This window comes from Orycteropus afer, unplaced genomic scaffold, assembly GCF_000298275.1.
Source record: "Orycteropus afer afer isolate SDZICR_OR568_19922 unplaced genomic scaffold, OryAfe1.0 scaffold00217, whole genome shotgun sequence".
Lineage (NCBI taxonomy): Eukaryota > Metazoa > Chordata > Mammalia > Tubulidentata > Orycteropodidae > Orycteropus > Orycteropus afer.
This window is the reverse complement of record NW_006921804.1, coordinates 2286938-2304820: the sequence shown is the minus strand read 5'-3', so window position 1 is coordinate 2304820 and position 17883 is coordinate 2286938. Positions and strand designations below refer to the sequence as shown.

Sequence of the window (17883 nt, the reverse complement as noted above, 5' to 3'; positions counted from 1 at the left end):
AATTTAAAAAAAAAAAAAAAAAAACACTGTAGTATCTAATAGGTACTCAATTAGCAATATACACGAATACAATTAAAAGCAGAATAAAACTGGTATTCAGCAGTAAATGCAAAACAGTTACTTTTGACTGAAGGTGTCTGGCAAATCTTCACAGAGAATGAGATGAGCTTTGAAGAATGAGTAAGATTTAAATAGAAAGTGAGGGAACTTAAAAGAGAATGAGCTGAAGTGTGTGCCTTCAAGTCAATTCCAAACCATACCGACCCTGTAGGACAGAGAAAACTGCCCTCAGTTCTTAGGCTGAAATCTTATGAAGGAATGAAAATAGAAAGGTAAGTTGAAGTGGCCTTAATTAGCAAGCTAAGGAGTGTGACACTCCTTTTGATATCAGGAGGGAGGTAGCCTAGGTTTTTGATTAGCTGAAGGTTAAATATGTGATTTGGGAGAACAGATGTTATGGATCATGATAAATTAGAGGTGTTATGATTCTCATCCTATCTAGTAAGAATGGACTGTTAGTGACAGAATTTATATATGGAGTTTAAAGTCTTCTCTTAAAAAGGGTATTAATGTTATGAGGAGTGGTACAAAAAATACACGTTTTGCCCGCACGCTGCTTGGTGAGACTAAATATAAGTACAAGCAGCCATTGATTTATCAAGGAACTCATTTTTACAGCCATTTCTCCCATTCCTGTTCTCTTGTTTCTACTGACTTCATACTTCTTCACCTCCTAACTGCTGGTACCTTTTTCTTTCTACATAAGGCTTGTTATACTTAAGCTCAATTCTGGGTTCTCAGCTTAGCTCTTCCTCAGTTTTGTCTCCTGAAATGTTACCTTCTCCCTCTCTACTGGTTAAGGGGTTTCACTGTGCAGTTCACTGAGTTGCTTGCAGAACAGTTTACTTTCATTTTGTTGGATACTTTGCATACTCTCTCATTACATAAGTGTCGTAAATGAAAGATTCTTTATGCTAGGGCGCAGCTAGTAAGAAAATTCTTGCAGGGTATAATTATACTAGAAATTGTAACTATCAAATAGTGAGAAACATTGAACTAATCCCCTGACAAATGAGGTAACTATGGATTACTAGTCAGTTGAGGACTTCACATTACTAGCCACCATTCATCATCACAGGCAAGAATATTAAAAGAATTTCCTGCTTTAGATTGTCAGTGGGTGTGTTAAGCTCCTGAACAATCTCTAACAGAATTGTTTTGTTTCTATCTGGAAGAGTCCTGGCATGACAACACACAAGCTAGGATGGATTTAGAGTATGAGTAATGTGACTGGACTTACGGGATTATAAATAATTATAATGTTTCCTTTTATGCAGAACTGAAATGTATATTAGTGACATTTTTCCCTGTTGCATAGGCTTCTTTTACATCCTCAGTGTTGTAGCAAGCATAAAAAGCCCGATAATTACAAAACACTAAAACAGTTTCTTTTATAGTTGGACCATGGATGTTTTTTGCACACGGGGATCCAGGCACCTCAAAGCATAGCTACTCATCTGGATAACCAGGCTCCAGTTGAGAGTCCCAGAGCTATTTCTCGCACCAATGAGAGTGACCCGGTGAGTTGCTAATGTGTATATGAGTTTTTCTCAAGGTTTATAATTTTTGTGTTGTTACCTTCATTTTACTATCAAGAAAATGGAAACCCAAAGAAGCTATGCAGATTTACATTCAGTCAGATAGACATTATAGCTGAGACAACATTCTGAAATTCAGCTCTTTGCAGTCCTTACCTGATACATAAAGCATTCAGGTCAATACAGCTTTCTTCTGATCTAATCCCTACCAGTGAACTCACCGCAGTACCAAAGATTTTGTTGGGCATAAAGTAGATGCACAATAAATACTAAGTTCAATTACTTACTTTATGATGGGTTCAATTCTTTATTTTATAATGTATTAACAAACTTTTCCTTAAATGACCAGATAGTAAAAATCTGATCTGTGGGCCATAATGACCTGTGATGTAATAATTCAGCTCTGCCATAAACAAATGGGCATGACTGTGTACCAGTAAAACTGTATTTATAAAAATGGGTGACTGGTGCCATCATTTATCAAGTCCCAGTATGGAGAGTCCTAGAGAAATCAAATTTACCTGCCAAGGATCACATAGAAAGGCAGGTACAGAACCCAGGTATCCTAATAACCAATTTGGTATTGTTTTCTACCTTTTTAAATGGATTTCCTGGTGCCTGGAAAGGGAATAATCTTGATTTGCTATAAGAACAGCATATCTTAAGTGAAGTTTGTTAGCACAAGTTAGGATTCCAGCCATAGTCAGTATTGTATTTTCTAGTTTAAGTCCCATTAGGCTAAATACTGATTTATTTTCTCTGTCCCCAACATTATTGCGGCCTCTCATAAATGACATTAGCAGTGTGGTCTGTGCTAAGATGTGAAAGTAACCAACAGCTTTTCTTTCTCTGTCTGTCACTACTCTCTGAATCTTTCCATCTGTGCAAAAGGAAAAAAGAAATCTCATTACCTAAAACATCTCAGCAGGGTCCGTGTTATGCTTCTAGTGTTCACCTATTTTCACAAGCACAAAATTAAATAGAATAAATGAATGAAGTCATTGAAATGTCTTTCAACTTCCTCTGATATTTTAGTCTCTATCTGTGAACTCCTCTGAGGTTTCTATGGAAACCACAGCATGTAGATGATCTTGTCACATGACTGGAGCATCTTTATACACAGCACAGAAAAATCCAGATGGTGAGAATTATCTCTAGCGTTCCCACATACAGGGTTTACATTGCTGAGCAACTGCCTTCATCATTCATACCACGACCAGCTTCAGGTGCACACTGTTGGTTTGAGGACAGCAACTAACATTTTTTGTCTAAGATCAGAAATGAAAAATATCTTTTCTAGTTCTGAGACATGTTTCCCCACATGGTCTAGCAGGCCTTATTGACTTTTCCAGAATCTTTGTCATTTTGTCTATGTCCTCATTTGACCTGTTTGCATTTTTAATTCATAGGCCAAGCATGGAGAGCAACATGAGGGTCAACACTATAACGTACCCCTCCAGGATGTGAAGAATGTATTTCCCCATGGCTTGCCTCCTCGCTTTGTAATGCAGGTAGTCAAAACAGGGAAGGGAATTGTGGGATGGGAAGGGCAGAGCACAAGCTGTTGGTAGCAGGGGGTTGGGGTGAAGTAGAAAACTATAAAATACAAAAGATGAAATTTGAATCCAAAATACAGTTAAATTTAGCTATTGATTACCTTTTGTGAACAACACATTCAACAACTACAGTTACCTTAAGCTAATGTTTTATCTTCTGTTATCTATCTTAAGTCTTTTTTTGGTGCCAGGTAAAATACTTGTAAATAAATAAACAATATCCACGTTTTCCTTGGGCTAGCCAACAGGTTTCTAGAAACTTTGGCATTCAAATAAGTGAATTTAATATTTGCTTTAACAAGATACCATGAAAATTGTTAATATGCTGCAGGGAAAAAAAAAATCATAACACATTCCTGAGCCAAATAGAAATGACATTTGTATTAGATGCATTCATTGTTCTTGTTTTTCAAGGATTTTCTTCTAGTTTTGTGGCCCACGGAGTGTAATCTTGGGTCATTTTGTAGCCATTTAAAGATTCATGATTAACTGCACACACAGTTTATTGGCATAATTGGTTCTTCTCACTAGTTCCTGCTGAATTATTTTAAGCCTTAGAAATTATTTCTACTTAATGAAATACCAGACTTGACATGCAGGTGATTTTTAATGTAAGAGCCAGAGGATATCATTTCTTCACTATGCTTTGTTTCAGAAAATCTGATGAGATACCAGTAAAGGAGCTAATTCTAAACCATAGACAGCCTTATCATGAATTATTGGAACTGAGACACAACAGAAGTAAGATATTAACAATGGAATCTCTAGCTTCAGACTTAGGAGGGTCTTTTGTTGAGCCAGGGTCCAAGGTCTCCAAGAAAGATACACATTACACACAGGCACTGGTTAGAATAATGCTTTACTTACACAGAGAAGACACCAAGCAATGGTGGGCATTGGTCCCTCATGGCAGGTCACTCCCTGCATCTGACACAGGGCTGGTGGTCTTCACACACCCCTTTCGTGCTGAATTTGAAGGACCTTGTTCTCTTCCCTGCAGGAACAAATACAGAAATGGGGTTGACCAGGTGCTATGTGCATGCACACATAAGCAATTCCAGGAATATTAACATGTTCAGAGTGAGAGGGATATGTTACTATGAACCAGCTGCTATGGAATGTGTTTTGGGTCAAGATGCCCTGAGAAAGGGAGTCTGCCAATGCTTTTATCCTCTCCAGAAAGCCAGGGCAACACATCTGGTCCTAAGCACAAGAGTCATCTGTGCCTCACAGTGAAAGGTGGCAGGCTGCACTTGGCGTGCTCCCTCCCACAGCCCACCTTCCAGCTTTTCCTAGGACCCCAATAAACAAAGCAGCAAAGTGACTTAAAGTTCTGGTTTGCCCATTGTCCTTTGTGGACAGTGAGCTGCATGTCCATAGCATGTATACCATTTGGGGGACTAAATCTTTGGTTGATCTCCTCAGAAGTTGCAGTACATTGGCTGTGCACCAAGTCTGGTTAAGAGGGCAGCTTTCCCCCATAGGCCTGCCAGGTAAAGCCTTTTATAATTGTATATGGTCAGGCTTGTAAAATTGTGCATAACTTTTTATCCAGGAGCCAAAGTCCTCAACTCCTGCTTAACCACCAGTGCCCTAGAGCGAATGATTCATCCATTCCTTCTGTAATTTCCATTTACGAAATGGCCAACTCCCCCAGTATTATTGTGTATTTTAGTACTATTATACCTAATGATAGGAGCTCTGGTAGCATAGTGCCTAAGGCACTTGACTGCTAACCAGAAGGCTGGCGGTTCAAACCCACCAGCCACTCCTCAGAAGGAAGGTTGGGCAATCCTACTTCCGTAGTGATACTGCCTCAGAAACCCAAGGAGGGGTCGCTATGAGTCGGGGCCGACTTGACGGCAAATAACAACAACAACAACATACCTAATGATGACATTTTTGTTTTAATATCTGTATTATGTTTCTGAAGGTTGTACTTTCCATTACGTTTGTACTTATCTGTCAATTCCTTCTCCAATACAGTTGTTTCATTAGGATGCCTTTAAAAAATATGGATACTATTTTAAACCTCATCTGAAATATTTGCAAATAGTATTTGCATAGATGTTGTTGTTGTTGTTATGTGCCATTGAGTCAGACCCGACTCATAGCAACCCCTCCTTGGGTTTCTAAGATGGTATCACTACAGAATTGCCCAACCTTCCTTCTGAATCAATTGCTGTTAGTAGACATTATTAAATACTTTATTTGCAAATCCCTTCCACACTTATCAGTGCTTCCTAAATTTTCCCTCAAACTTTTCCTGGTGGTAAAAGGGGAATGAACACATAAACTCTGACATCAGTATGTCAGGCCTTAAAATTGTGGGGAGCTGGTCACACCTGCCCCTGAGTTCCCATGTACTATATATAATTCCCTCTAGAAAAGTCTAGATGGTTAGAATAGTAAAAATTAACTGAAAATAAAAAGAATGAACATTTATTGAATGTTTACCATATGGTAGATACTTTACTAAGTGCTTTACACACTTTAATATTTACATCAACCCTAAGTGATACCCAGAATGAAATAGATGTCTATGTTGTTTATAGATTTCAATTAGCTGATGTTTTATCTGTACTTCATTTATAGGAATAATCAAAAGCTGTTACATTACTTAGTGTGGGAACATATGTTTCAGTCTTCATATAAATTATGTGAGCTAGACTTTTAAATTCAATACCAACCCATCCCATTCTAGCTGAATAAATTAAAGACATGAAGTTTGGTGCCCTTGGTTGCTGTATTAGGTTCAGTATCTGTAATAACAAGAACAGGTTAGAAGTTCTACAGCCCACCTTCTCCTTCTTACTTCCTTGTTTTGTTAGGTGAAGACATTCAATGAAGCTTGCCTGATGATAAGGAAACCAGCCCTAGAGCTTCTGCATTACCTGAAAAACACCAACTTTGCACATCCAGCTGTACGATATATTCTCTGTATCCTTTCATGCCTGCCTGGGCACTCTGAGCCAATGCTTTCGCCTCTCAAATGAGGGAAAAGAAGACATAGGTACAATCGTATCCCTTCTGGTGATGTTTTCTTTTAACGACAAGTGCTTCAGATGGGGAGAAGGGAACAGGAAAAACCCTCAGTCTTTGTCATGTTACTCATTTCTGTGCAAAACAGGACTGGCTGATACTGCATATCCCAGATGGTAAGAACTTCCCATCTTCATTATGCCAGGCTTCGTTATACTGGTACTTTGGAATCCCTGTGGCTTCAATTTTCTGACAAGCTTCTGAGGGCTAAAAGAAAAGACTTTGCTCCAGCTGCAGAGCAGTCTGAGCTAGTTCATCATCATTTCTTCATGATAATAGTGTCAAGCAAGGTTGCAAGATGTAAATGTGATGAGGAAATTCAGCTAAAAGCTCCCCAGAACCTTCTGGTACTAAGAATAAAGTGTTTGGGCCCAGCAGTCCTTACTTTGATATCTAACGTCCATGAGCATCAACACCCGCCTTAGAGGTCAAACAGGCTTTGTTGCCGTCAGTTAACAATTTTGACCTCAGAGCCTTTGACATGGTGCGGTTTATCAACAGTCTAGGGTTGTCAATATGAATCTTAAAAACTTTCCTCTTCACACTTTGCATATATCCCTTGTTTGTTCAGTGTTGTGTGCATCCATGTTTTCTGACTCAGCTTCTAAAACTGCCAGGGAGCAGAGATCACATTTGATCCACTTGGTATGCCTTGTGCAATGATTGTAATGATAATATTTACTCTAAGATGGGCCAGACAAAAAAGTAAATCCCTAAAGCAAGAAGACCTTAAATATATATGCAGAAGTAAAGGTACTTCCCATGATTTAGAGAGGCTTAAATTATTTTGAGTTGAATGCAGTCAGTTTTTGCCTATTTCATTTTTGTGTGCGTTTTCTTAGCTCATCGTTGGGTGAAAAATTGTCGGAATCTTATGCAGTCTACCTACAACAAACAGCGCTTGGACCAACCCTTAGAGGCTTCAACCTGGCTAAAGAATTTCAAAACTTCAAATGAGCGCTTCCTGAGCCAGGTGACTAGACCCCCAGAAGTTTGGTGCTGGGCAGTCTTCATATAGATTCTGTCTGCCTTATCTACCTGGCAGGTAGACTGTGTGGAACTGATACTGCATTTGGAATAACTCTGCCATTTGTATTTCTTTCATACATTTTCCTCACAGTGGATTCACAACTTGAAATTCATCTATCCATGTGAAATAAATGGCCAACATTAAGCTGTTCCCATCTTGTGGGTGGCAAAGTGAAATACAGATAGATTCATTGACTTTTCCAGGTTCACAGCCTCAAATTCCCCACAAACACATTTACAACTACATAATTTTCTCCATATAAGAGCTTTTAAAAGTTCTAGATAGAAACAGGCTAGAATGCATTCACTTCCATAATGAATCTTAAAAGTACCTGGAAAATAGATTAAAACTGGCTCCTAATAATTTAGCCTCCCACCTTATCAACAAGGGATGAGTTCACCCTTAGGTTAAGTAACCAAAAAAAACACGACTGCCAGATCTGACTCATAGTGACGACTCCTTGGGTTGCCGAGGCAATATCACTACAGAAGGAGATTGCCCAGCCTTCCTTCCAAGGAATGGCTGGTGGGTTTGAGCCACCAGCCTTCTGGTTACCAATCAAATGGCTTAGGTGCTATGCCACCAGACCTCCCTAGGCTAAGTATAGGGTGTTTTTTTTGTTGTTGTTGTTGTTGTTGATTTGTTTGCTTTTAGATAAAAGTTCAAGAGAAGTATATCTGGAACAAGCGAGAAAGCACTGAGAAAGGCAGCCCTCTGGGAGAAGTGGTTGAACAGGTAAAGAGGAAGATACCTTGTCCTACCCAGAAGAACTCATAGGATACTGTAACCCATTGTCTCTCTCTGTCTCTATCTACACAGGGCATAATGCGGGTGAGGAATGCCACAGATGCAGTTGGGATTGTGCTGAAAGAGTTAAGGAGGCAGAGTTCATCAGGTATATTTCACCTCCTGGTGGCAGTGGATGGAGTCAATGCTCTCTGGGGGAGGACCACACTGAACAGAGAAGATAAAAGCCCGGTAGGAAAACTGAGTTTCTCTATTCCAATTTCTAATACTGTCATTTGCAGAGACAGGGACATAGCCTAAGGAGGCCTGGTGGTACAGTGGTTAAAGCATAGGACTGCTAACCAAAAGGTCAGCGGTTTGAACCCATCAGCCACTGCCCCATAGAAGAAACATGAGGCAGTCTTGTTTCCATGAAGATTTACAGCCTGTAAACCCTGTGAGGCACTTCTACTGTGTCCTATAGGGTCTTTATGAGTCAGAATCGACTGAATGGCAGTGGGTGGTGGGACACAGCCTTATAAACCATATATTTCCTTGTCCTAGGGTTATGTGAATTAATATGTACAGTGAAAATAATGTCAAACACAAAGTGATGCCAAAAGCTCCAACCTCCATTGAAAACCTAGGGATAGTGTTCTGAAGAGCATGACAGCAGAATCTTTGCTGTGGGCTTTTGTTTTATTTTTCATTTTTATGGTCTTTCTCTATTCTCTTTTTAGAACAAGGCTATATGGTCTGAGTAGAGAAGATCAGAAGCATCAAGGAAGAGGGGGTGTTTGGGACAGTGGGTGTTTTCTCCCTTGGTGATATTTTTAATCTCCAAAAGTACAGCAACTTCACGGCCTTTAGGCCTTCGGCCATAGAAAGGAAGGCATTTTGCATTTCTTGGTATTTGCCTCTGTAAATGCACCTTCTCTGTCCTTTCTGCATTCTTTCCATCCCAGACCTAGAAAGAAGCTTATCTCAGAGACTGTACCTCCAGGCAATACAGTTTACTTGTGGTTGAGGATTTTTTTATTGTTGTCAGTTCACTTGTCTCAGGGAAGCTCCAGAAAAAGCAAGTAACAGTCTTCTCTGTTTCTCTCCTTGTCCAATGTGCAGATTGCTCCAGAAGAACTAGCGCTTATTTACAATCTGAGAAAAATGGTGAAAAATGATTGGGTGAGTGTATATGATACTTGACACATTTGAGAAAGAAATTTGTTTTTATTTTAAAGACATTCTACTATTGCAATGATGATAATTTCCAGTCTCTCAGATTTTATGACCAGGAAGTTCTTAGGTCATATCTTATTGAATACCCCTATCTGTACCAAGCTAGGAGTAAGGTCTCTATCAAAATCTATGTATTTGGTTTCCATTCTTTCCACAGGACTAGAGTAAGTTTATTCAAGCCGTTTTGTTTAAATGTTGGCCTTATTTTACTTTGTTTGCAATTGTTCAGACTGTTTTTTATCTTCTCACCATGTTCAGAAAAGATTTTAAGACCCAGAATTATGTCTTGATAAATTTCAGTTCACACGGCAACTTACTGTCAAAGCTAAATCTAGAAATAATAACCACTTTCATTGCCATTTAACTGCTAAACAAAATCTACAGATGATTAAAATGCACTTTTTTGTATTTCATCAGCTTTTTCTAATTCAGTTTTTCTCTTTTCTTTCAGCATGGAGGTGCCATTGTGTTGACCTTGAGCCAGACTGGTTCACTGTTTAAGCCCAGGGCAGCTTACCTACCCCATGAGTTGCTGGGAAAGGTCAAAGCACTGAAAATTTTGTTTCTCCTTAGATAATCATTCTGTCTAAAGAGAAACTTTTTTTTGTCTTTTATCTATTTATTTTGATGTAATTTACAGTATAGTAAAAAATTTTATTCTATATACCCTTCACCCAGATTTCTAAAATATTAACATTTTATCTTATTTGCTTTATTGTTTTCCCTCCTCCCTCCTCTCTCTACATATTTTTCTCTTTCTATCCTCTCTCTCCACTCTTCTTTCTCTTCCTTTTCCTCTCTCTCTCTGTCTACACATTTTTCTTACAAATTATGTGACAATACCAGCAGACAATGGTACCCCTTTACTTCCAAATACTTTAATGGGTATTTTCTATAAACAAAGACATTCTATTACATGACCCATAGCACAGTGATTGAAATCAGGAAACTGACATTGATATAATATTGTTACCCAATATCTTGTATAAAAAAAGAAAGTCCTAGATTATGTGGTATATTCAGTTGTTATCTGTTTATTTTCCTGTAATCTGAGACAGTTCCTCATTCTTTCTTTGTAATCTTGACATTTTTGAAGGTCAGATACTTAATAGGTTATGAGGTTGTTAGATGTTTCCTCTTGTTTGATTTAGATTACTCACTTTTAGCAGGAATATGACATAAATTATGTTGTGTCTTCCCATCACATCGTATCAAAAGATACATGAAATCTGTCTCTCTTATTACTGGTGATGCTAACGTAGTTATAGTAGTCTCTACCTGGTTTCTCCTCAGTAAAGTCAATAGCAAGTAATAGTAATACTAATAGTATTCATATTACTATTAGTAATTAGTAAGTAAAAGTAATGGTAATTAGCAAGTATCTTGTGGAGATATGCTTTGAGACTAGGTAAATAACCTGTTGGCTTAGTACCTAAGGCATTTGACTGCTAAACAGAAGGCTGGTGGTTCAAACCCACCAGCCACTCCTCAGAAGGAAGATTGGGCAGTCTACACAAAAATATGATCTAGATTCATCTTGTACCCGAGTCTTAGAATCAGTCATTTCTCCAAGGAGCCATTTTAGAAAGAGTTCATTTTAGAAGAGAATGGTATTTAGAAACAAAGACCTGCTGTTTGGGTCTCAATGCTTTGAGGCCCTCTCAGCAGAGCTAGTAAATATGCAACAGTCATATACATGTACATATGTGTGTGTGTATAAAATCTCCATACTCATCTATATGTTTCCCTAATTATATGAAAAATCATGAGTTCATACTGATACTTCCAGTTCCAATACATCACTATAGCATTCATCAGATCCTTTCCACATTTGAGAAGTCTGCTCTCATTATCCAAATTATTTTTACTTATTTGCTCAGCCCTAGAATACACTAAGAGTAGTTTCAGAATTACTCACACTTGACTGTGAAAAAGAGGCTACTAGTCACCAGCCTTTGGTATTTGTTTAGTGTAATTTTTGTATTTCCTCTGACAATCTATAGTCTAAGTACTCTGTTTAGAAGTTACTTGGGTTAGTTCTTCCCCCTCTCCTTAAGAATTATGATTGAAATTTGAAAAACACTGATTCATTTGTTTCAGTTTATGTTCCATTGAGTCGTCTTCATCCTTTTTGATTTATTTTCAGTTTTTGAATATTTGAAACAGTAACTTGGATCCAAAAGTCAGAGCTTACCCCCCCCAAAAAAAGTACAGTAGTCCCTTCTTATCCTCAGTTTTGCTTTTAGTTACTGTTGCTAATCTCTTACTATACCTAATTTATTAATTAAACTTTATCATAGGTATGTATATATAAGACAAACAGTATGTATAGGGTTTGGTCCTGTTTGTAGTTTCAGGCACCCACAGGGGTCTTGGAACATACCCCCATAGATAAGTGGGAACTACTGTATGTGCAAACAATTGGCAGCCTTCCTTTTTAAAAATAAAAACTATGTTGCCAGGAAGAGTAGCAGTAACCTGCATCTCGAGGCCCATACACGCAGGATAGATAGATAGGGAGTAGAATAGAAGCAAAACTTGGTCTTCAGAGTGCTTAACTCTGATTGGTTTCTCTGCAGACTGCTCACTTAACTAAAACTGTATTTTTATTGTTTTCTACCTCCAGGAAGGATTTGATGCCCTGGACCCCTTTATTCCCATCCTGGTTTCCAACTACAACCCAAAAGAATTTGAAAGTTGTATTCAGTATTATTTGGAGAACAACTGGCTTCAGCATGAGAAAGGTCAGGTTTGTGTTGTTTTTGTTTTTGTTCCATTCAGGGCTTTGTGCTCACAGAAAAGTCCCGCTGAATCAGAGCCTTGATCACTTACTTCTTCCCTTAAATGCAGCCTGTAATTTGTATTTCATCTTTTTCCCTTTAACCTGACTTCTTTCTGGCTAATTAAATGGTACAGAAAGGGAAAGGGTTTAAGGTTTAATTTATAAAAGAGATTATATCTCTCCCTAAATTGTCATTCTGAATAAAAAGCTCATTCCGAAGGAGGAAGCCAGGCCAAGTCCGGCCACTGGGCATTTTCCAGAGATTTGGGTTGCTGCCATTTTCTCACTATTGTATTCATTCATCATTCAACAAACTTTGATTAATTGATGTCTCTGGTACCCACAGAATAATTCATACTACGTAGAGACCAACCCTATAAATGAATCCTTGCCACAGCTGTCCAAGATTATGTATTATTTGAAGATACAGAGAGCAACGATTGACAAAAACAGGACGAAATTTGTTAACTTTGACTGAAGGCATCCTAGCTATTCATTATCTTTGCCCTTACGTGACATGAGTAGGATATAAAGGAAAAGGAAGGTGATCCTGTCACTTGATATTAGAGAGATAACTAATTGGAGGAGGTTATTAAAGAGTAAAGAGTATCAAAGAACCTGCAGTACTGTGGGCTGGAAGGAACAAAGGAGAGAATTCCAAGAGGGTTGGGAGCTTTGACAAAGTCCTAAGGTTCAAAAGATACTTTTGGGAAGGAGCGGAAAATGCTGTGTTAAAGGAATAGAGAGAGAGGGAAAACCTATGCATAGAAAAAAATAATAGTTTAATGAGATAAAGGATCTAGAAGTGACATCTCTTGGGAGATACTATTGAATTATATCTGAATGTAATCTGGATAATACAGCTTCTGGCTACAGAATTTTCCGGGAAACACAAATGCAACAGGAGGAAATTTGCACTTACCTGTTTTGATCCATTTTAGCTCATACAGATGAAGGGAAAAAGGAGCTGCTATTTCTAAGCAACGCAAATCCTGGGCAGCTGGAGCGTCTCTGTGCCTACCTCTAGACCATGGTCACATCATACCTGGACACCCGGTCACATGGAAGCCCCACAGCACACAGCACCGCAGTCAGGCTCCCAACCTTCATTGCAGTGGTGCCCTGTGAAGTGATTGTAATGGCAGTAAGACAGCCCTTGTTCCTGCAGCTAATATTAGTTTATTGAATGTGTTTTTCACATTTTAAGATAATCATGGATCTTTTGCTTAAAAAAATAAAATTATCTTTTTTAAAGTATTTTGTTATATTATAATATGGAAGGAGCCTTACTGAATTTCCCTTATGTCTGAAGAGACTCAATTCTACAAAAATTTTCAGGAATTCTATTTCCAAACTAGATTCAATTCAGAATATCACTAGGCACCAGCTCACTCATTTCACTTCATTGATACTTTTACTCCTTGATGGGCCCTAAGAGCCTTACTGAAACTACAGCAGAGTTTCTGGCAGCTTTGTGTGCTACAGTCCCTTTCTACCAGTTCCCAGAAAATTCAGCCCTAAAACTCTACAGTATACACTGTATGTAATAAATTAACTTATCTTTAAGACATAGGGTACTACTAACTATTTACCAACCTTGGAAGAACTGCAAAGTTATCATAAAAGTTGAATTCTCTCACTATACCCAGGTTGATAGAGTATAAGGAATCAGAAGTCTGATTCCTAGGTCTGCCACTGAGTAGCTGTATGTCTTACGGATTCTTAGCCTATATAGTATGTAATGGTGATAAAGATGCCAAACCTGTAGGAGTTTTGTAAGAATCAAGTTACATAATACATGTAAAATGCTTAACACATAATATTGTTAGTTGCCTTTGAGTCAACTACAACTCATGGGGACCCCATGTGCAACAGAACAAAATGTTTCCCAGTCCTATGACATTTTCACAGCTATTATATTTGAATTCATTTTTGTGACCACTGTGTATTTTGAGTGCCTTCTAACCTAGAAGGCTCATATTCTAGCACTGTATCAGATAATATATTGTTGTGATCCATAGGGATTTATTTACTTGGCTGATTTTTTTTTTGGAAGTAGATTGCCAGACCCTTTGTCGTAGTCTCTTTCAGTCTGGGGCTCTGCTGAAACTTGTCCACCATGGATGACCCTGCTGGTATTTGAAATACCAGTGGCATAGCTTCCAGTATCAAAGCAACACAAGCCAACACAGTATGACAAACTGACATGTTGTGGTAATGCGTAATAGGTACTCATTAAATGGCAGTGGTGGTGTTACTAGGTACCATCAAGTCAGCTCCAACTCATACCAACACCACATACTTCGGAACGAAACACTGCCCGGTCATTCATCATCCTCACAGTCCTTGCTCTACCTGAGCCCAACATTGCAGCCTCTGTGTCACTCCATCTTATTAAGGGTCTTTCCCGTTTTGCTGACCCTCCACTTTACCAAGGATGATATCCTTATCTAGGAATGTCCCTTCTGACAACATGACCAAAATAGATGAGACAAAGTCTGGCCATTCTCGCTTCCAAGGAGCATTCTGGCTGTGCTTCTTCCAGGGCAGATTAATTTGTTCTTCTGGCAGCCCATGGTAGTTTTCAGTGTTCTTCCCCAACGCCACAACTCAAAAGCATCAAGTATTCTACAGTCTTCGTTATTCATTGTCCACCTTTCACATGCATATGAAGCACCTGAAAATACCATGGCTTGGGTTAGGCACACCTTAGTCTTCAAAGAGACATGTTTGCTCTTCAGCACTTGAAAGAAGTCTTTTGCAGCAGATTTGCCCAGTGCAATACATCATCTGATTTCGTGACTACTGTTTCCACGGGTGTTGACTATGGAACCAGTAATACGAAACCTTTGACAACTTCAGTCTTCTCTCCATTTATCATGATGTTGTTTTGTGGTCCAGTTGTGAGAATTTTTGTTTTCTTTATGTTGAGGTGTAATTCAGACTACGGTACTCTTTACCGTAGTCATCCTCACTTTCAGCAAGCAAAGTTGTCATCTGCATATCACAGGTTGTTAATGAGTCTTTCTGTTGCCACATTCTTCTTCATGTAATGCAGTTTCTCTGAATTATTTGCTCAGCATACAAGTTCGCCATTTCCTTCAGTGCAGCTTCAATTTATTCCTTCAGTACCATTAGTTCTTCAGCATATGCCACCTCCTGAAATGAATGAACATCAACCAGTTCGTATTGGTACAGTGCCTCTGTGTATTCCTTCCATCTTCTTTTGATGCTTCCTCCATCATTCAGTATTTTTTCCATAGAATAGTCTAATATAGCAACTCAAGGCTAAAATTTTTTCATCAGTTCTTTCAGCTTGAGAAATGCCGAGGGTGTTCTTCCCTTTTGGTTTTCTAACTTCAGGTCTTTGCATATTTCATTATAGTAACTGGCTTTGTCTTCTCAAGCTGCTCTTTTGAAATCTTCAGCTCTTTTATTTCTCATTTCTTCCATCTGCTTTAGCTTGCCCACTCAAGGGCAAGTTTCAGAGTCTCTTCTAACATCCATTTTGTTCTTTTCTTCCTTTCTCGTCTTTTTAATGACCTCTTGCTTTCTTCATGGATGATGCCCTTGATGTCATCCCACAATTCCTCTGGTTTTCAGTCATTGGTGTTCATTGCATCAAATCTATTCTTTATATGGTCTCTAAATTCAGGAGGGATATTCTCAAGGTCATATTTTGGTTCACATTAACTTGTTTTAATTGTCTTCAACTTCAACTTGAACTTGCATATGAGCAGTTGATGGTCTGTTGCACAATCAGCTCCTGGCTTTGTTTTGGCAGATGATACTGAACTTCTCCATCACCTCTTGCCACAGATATAGTCAATCTGATTCCTGTGTATTCCATCTGGTAAAGTGCATGTGTATAGCCATCACTTATGTTGTTCAAAAAAGATATTTGCAGTGAATAAGTAGTTAGTCTTGCAAAATTCTATCATGCGATCTCCAGTTCTGTCACCAAGGACATATTCTGCAACTACTGGTAATTCTTTTTTTTCCAAATTTTGCATTCCAGTTACCATTGATAATCAACATATTTTGATTGCATTTTGGTCACTTTCAGACTGCAGAAGTTGGTAGAAATCTTCAATTTCTTCATGTTTGGCTTTGGTGGTTGGTGCATAGATTTGAATAATAGTAGTAGTAACTGGTCTTTCTTGTAGGTGCATGGATATTATCCTATCACTGACAGCATTGTACTTCAGGACATATCTTGAGACACTCTTTGTGACGATGAACGCCACACCATTCCTCTTCAATTTGTCTTTCCCGACATAGTAGATCATATGGTTGTCTGATTGAGAATGGCCAAAACTGGTCCATTTCAGCTCACTAATGCCTAGGATATCGATCATTATACCTTCCATTTCATTTCTGACAACTTCCAGTTTTCCTAGATTCATACTTTGTACATTCCATGTTCCAGTTATTAATGGATGTTTGCATCTGTTTCTACTCATTTTGAGTCATGCCACATCAGCCAGTGGAGGTCCCAAAAGCTTTACTCTATCCATATCATTAAGATTGTCTCTGAGGAGTCAGCTCTTCCACAAATATTTGAGTGTCTTCCAACCTGATGGACACATCTTCTGGCAGTATATTGGACAGCATTTCAGGGCTATTCATAAAGTTTTCCAGTAATATATCAGTGTTTCACTGCTATTTGTTAGGTTTTCACTGGCCAATTGTTTGAGAAGTGGATGGCCTCTTTCTTCTTCTGAGTCTGTCTTAGCCCAGAAGCTCCACTGAAACCTGTCCACCATGGGTAACCCTGCTGGCAACACATAAGTCACCGGAGAATGACAAACTGACAGACAAGTTTCATCTCCCTTAGTTATTCTTAACCCCACTGCTCCCACCTGCCTTGGCATATGGCCTTAAAATATAGCCTCCACCAAGGGAAAGGAGCCCCTGTGCACTGCGCCCACCCACCTCGGTCCCCAGCCTTAAAGTAGAGCCTCCTCCAAGTGAAAAGCAGCACTCGAGCCCCAGGCCTCCCTACCTCAGCCCCAGCCTTAAAACAGCTGTCCCCAAGCAAAAAGCAGCCCCTGAGCCCCATGTCCACCAACCTAAAGCCCTGGCCTTAAAATAGAGCTGTCTCCAAGTGAATTTATGAATTATCTTCAGTGAAATTTAACTTGTATATGATATTGTTCAATAATTTCCACATTCTGTTGAATCACCTTTCTTTGGGATGGGTACAAATATAGATCTCTTCCAGTTAGTTGGTCAGATACCTGTCTTCCAAATTTCTTGGCCCAGATGAGTAAGTGCCTCCAGCATGGCACTTTATAACTTGGATTTTATAATGCTTTATTTGAAGAATTACTATAAGAGAGACAGTCTATAAGATATAAGTTAGCTTTCTTTCTCAAAAAGCCAGATTGCCTCACTTCTAAGCAAACTCCTCAAGGATTCCCTATCAAAAATAGAACTTCCACTCTTGACCTAATCCCCCAGCACCTATTTTGGTGGCCTTGTAATATGTCATTATAGCTGGACGGATGCCCTAGCATCAAGACATGAACACAACAGCTTTACACAGATTGCTTAACCAGCATAATTAGAAAGGTTGAATCCATTTAATAAATCCCTTTATATATGTGTACCTCCTGGTGGTCTTGCTTCTCTAATTGAACCCTGATAAACCTCTCAGTATTGGGTCATGAAGCCTTTATATTTCTCTTAATATCTCAAAGCCAATTCCTTTCCTCCATCACCTTAGTTCATATTCCCATCATTTCTTGTTTGAGTGACTGTTTGCTAACTTGTTTCTTTGCCTCCAACTATTTTTGCTTCCTTGTAATTTGTTGCTATGCAGTGAATTACTTAATATGGCCCTTCTAGCCATGGTCTTGGGAGCTCTGGTAGCATAGTGGCTAAGGCACTTGACTGCTAACCAGAAGGCTG

General features: G+C 38.8%; 1 protein-coding gene across 1 annotated transcript in view; it reads left to right on the top strand.

Moving 5' to 3' along the window:
* DAP3 (death associated protein 3) overlaps window positions 1-12997 on the top strand; it is a 116826-nt gene extending 103829 nt beyond the window's left edge. Inside the window, exons 3-13 of the mRNA XM_042782001.1 lie at window positions 1458-1580; window positions 3008-3109; window positions 5986-6094; window positions 6220-6312; window positions 7039-7169; window positions 7881-7961; window positions 8046-8204; window positions 9075-9134; window positions 9640-9729; window positions 11815-11932; window positions 12912-12997. Of these exons, the coding sequence (XP_042637935.1) occupies window positions 1458-1580; window positions 3008-3109; window positions 5986-6094; window positions 6220-6312; window positions 7039-7169; window positions 7881-7961; window positions 8046-8204; window positions 9075-9134; window positions 9640-9729; window positions 11815-11932; window positions 12912-12997 (1152 nt within the window). The remainder of the gene's footprint in view (window positions 1-1457; window positions 1581-3007; window positions 3110-5985; window positions 6095-6219; window positions 6313-7038; window positions 7170-7880; window positions 7962-8045; window positions 8205-9074; window positions 9135-9639; window positions 9730-11814; window positions 11933-12911) is intronic.
* The last annotated feature ends 4886 nt before the right edge of the window (window positions 12998-17883 follow it).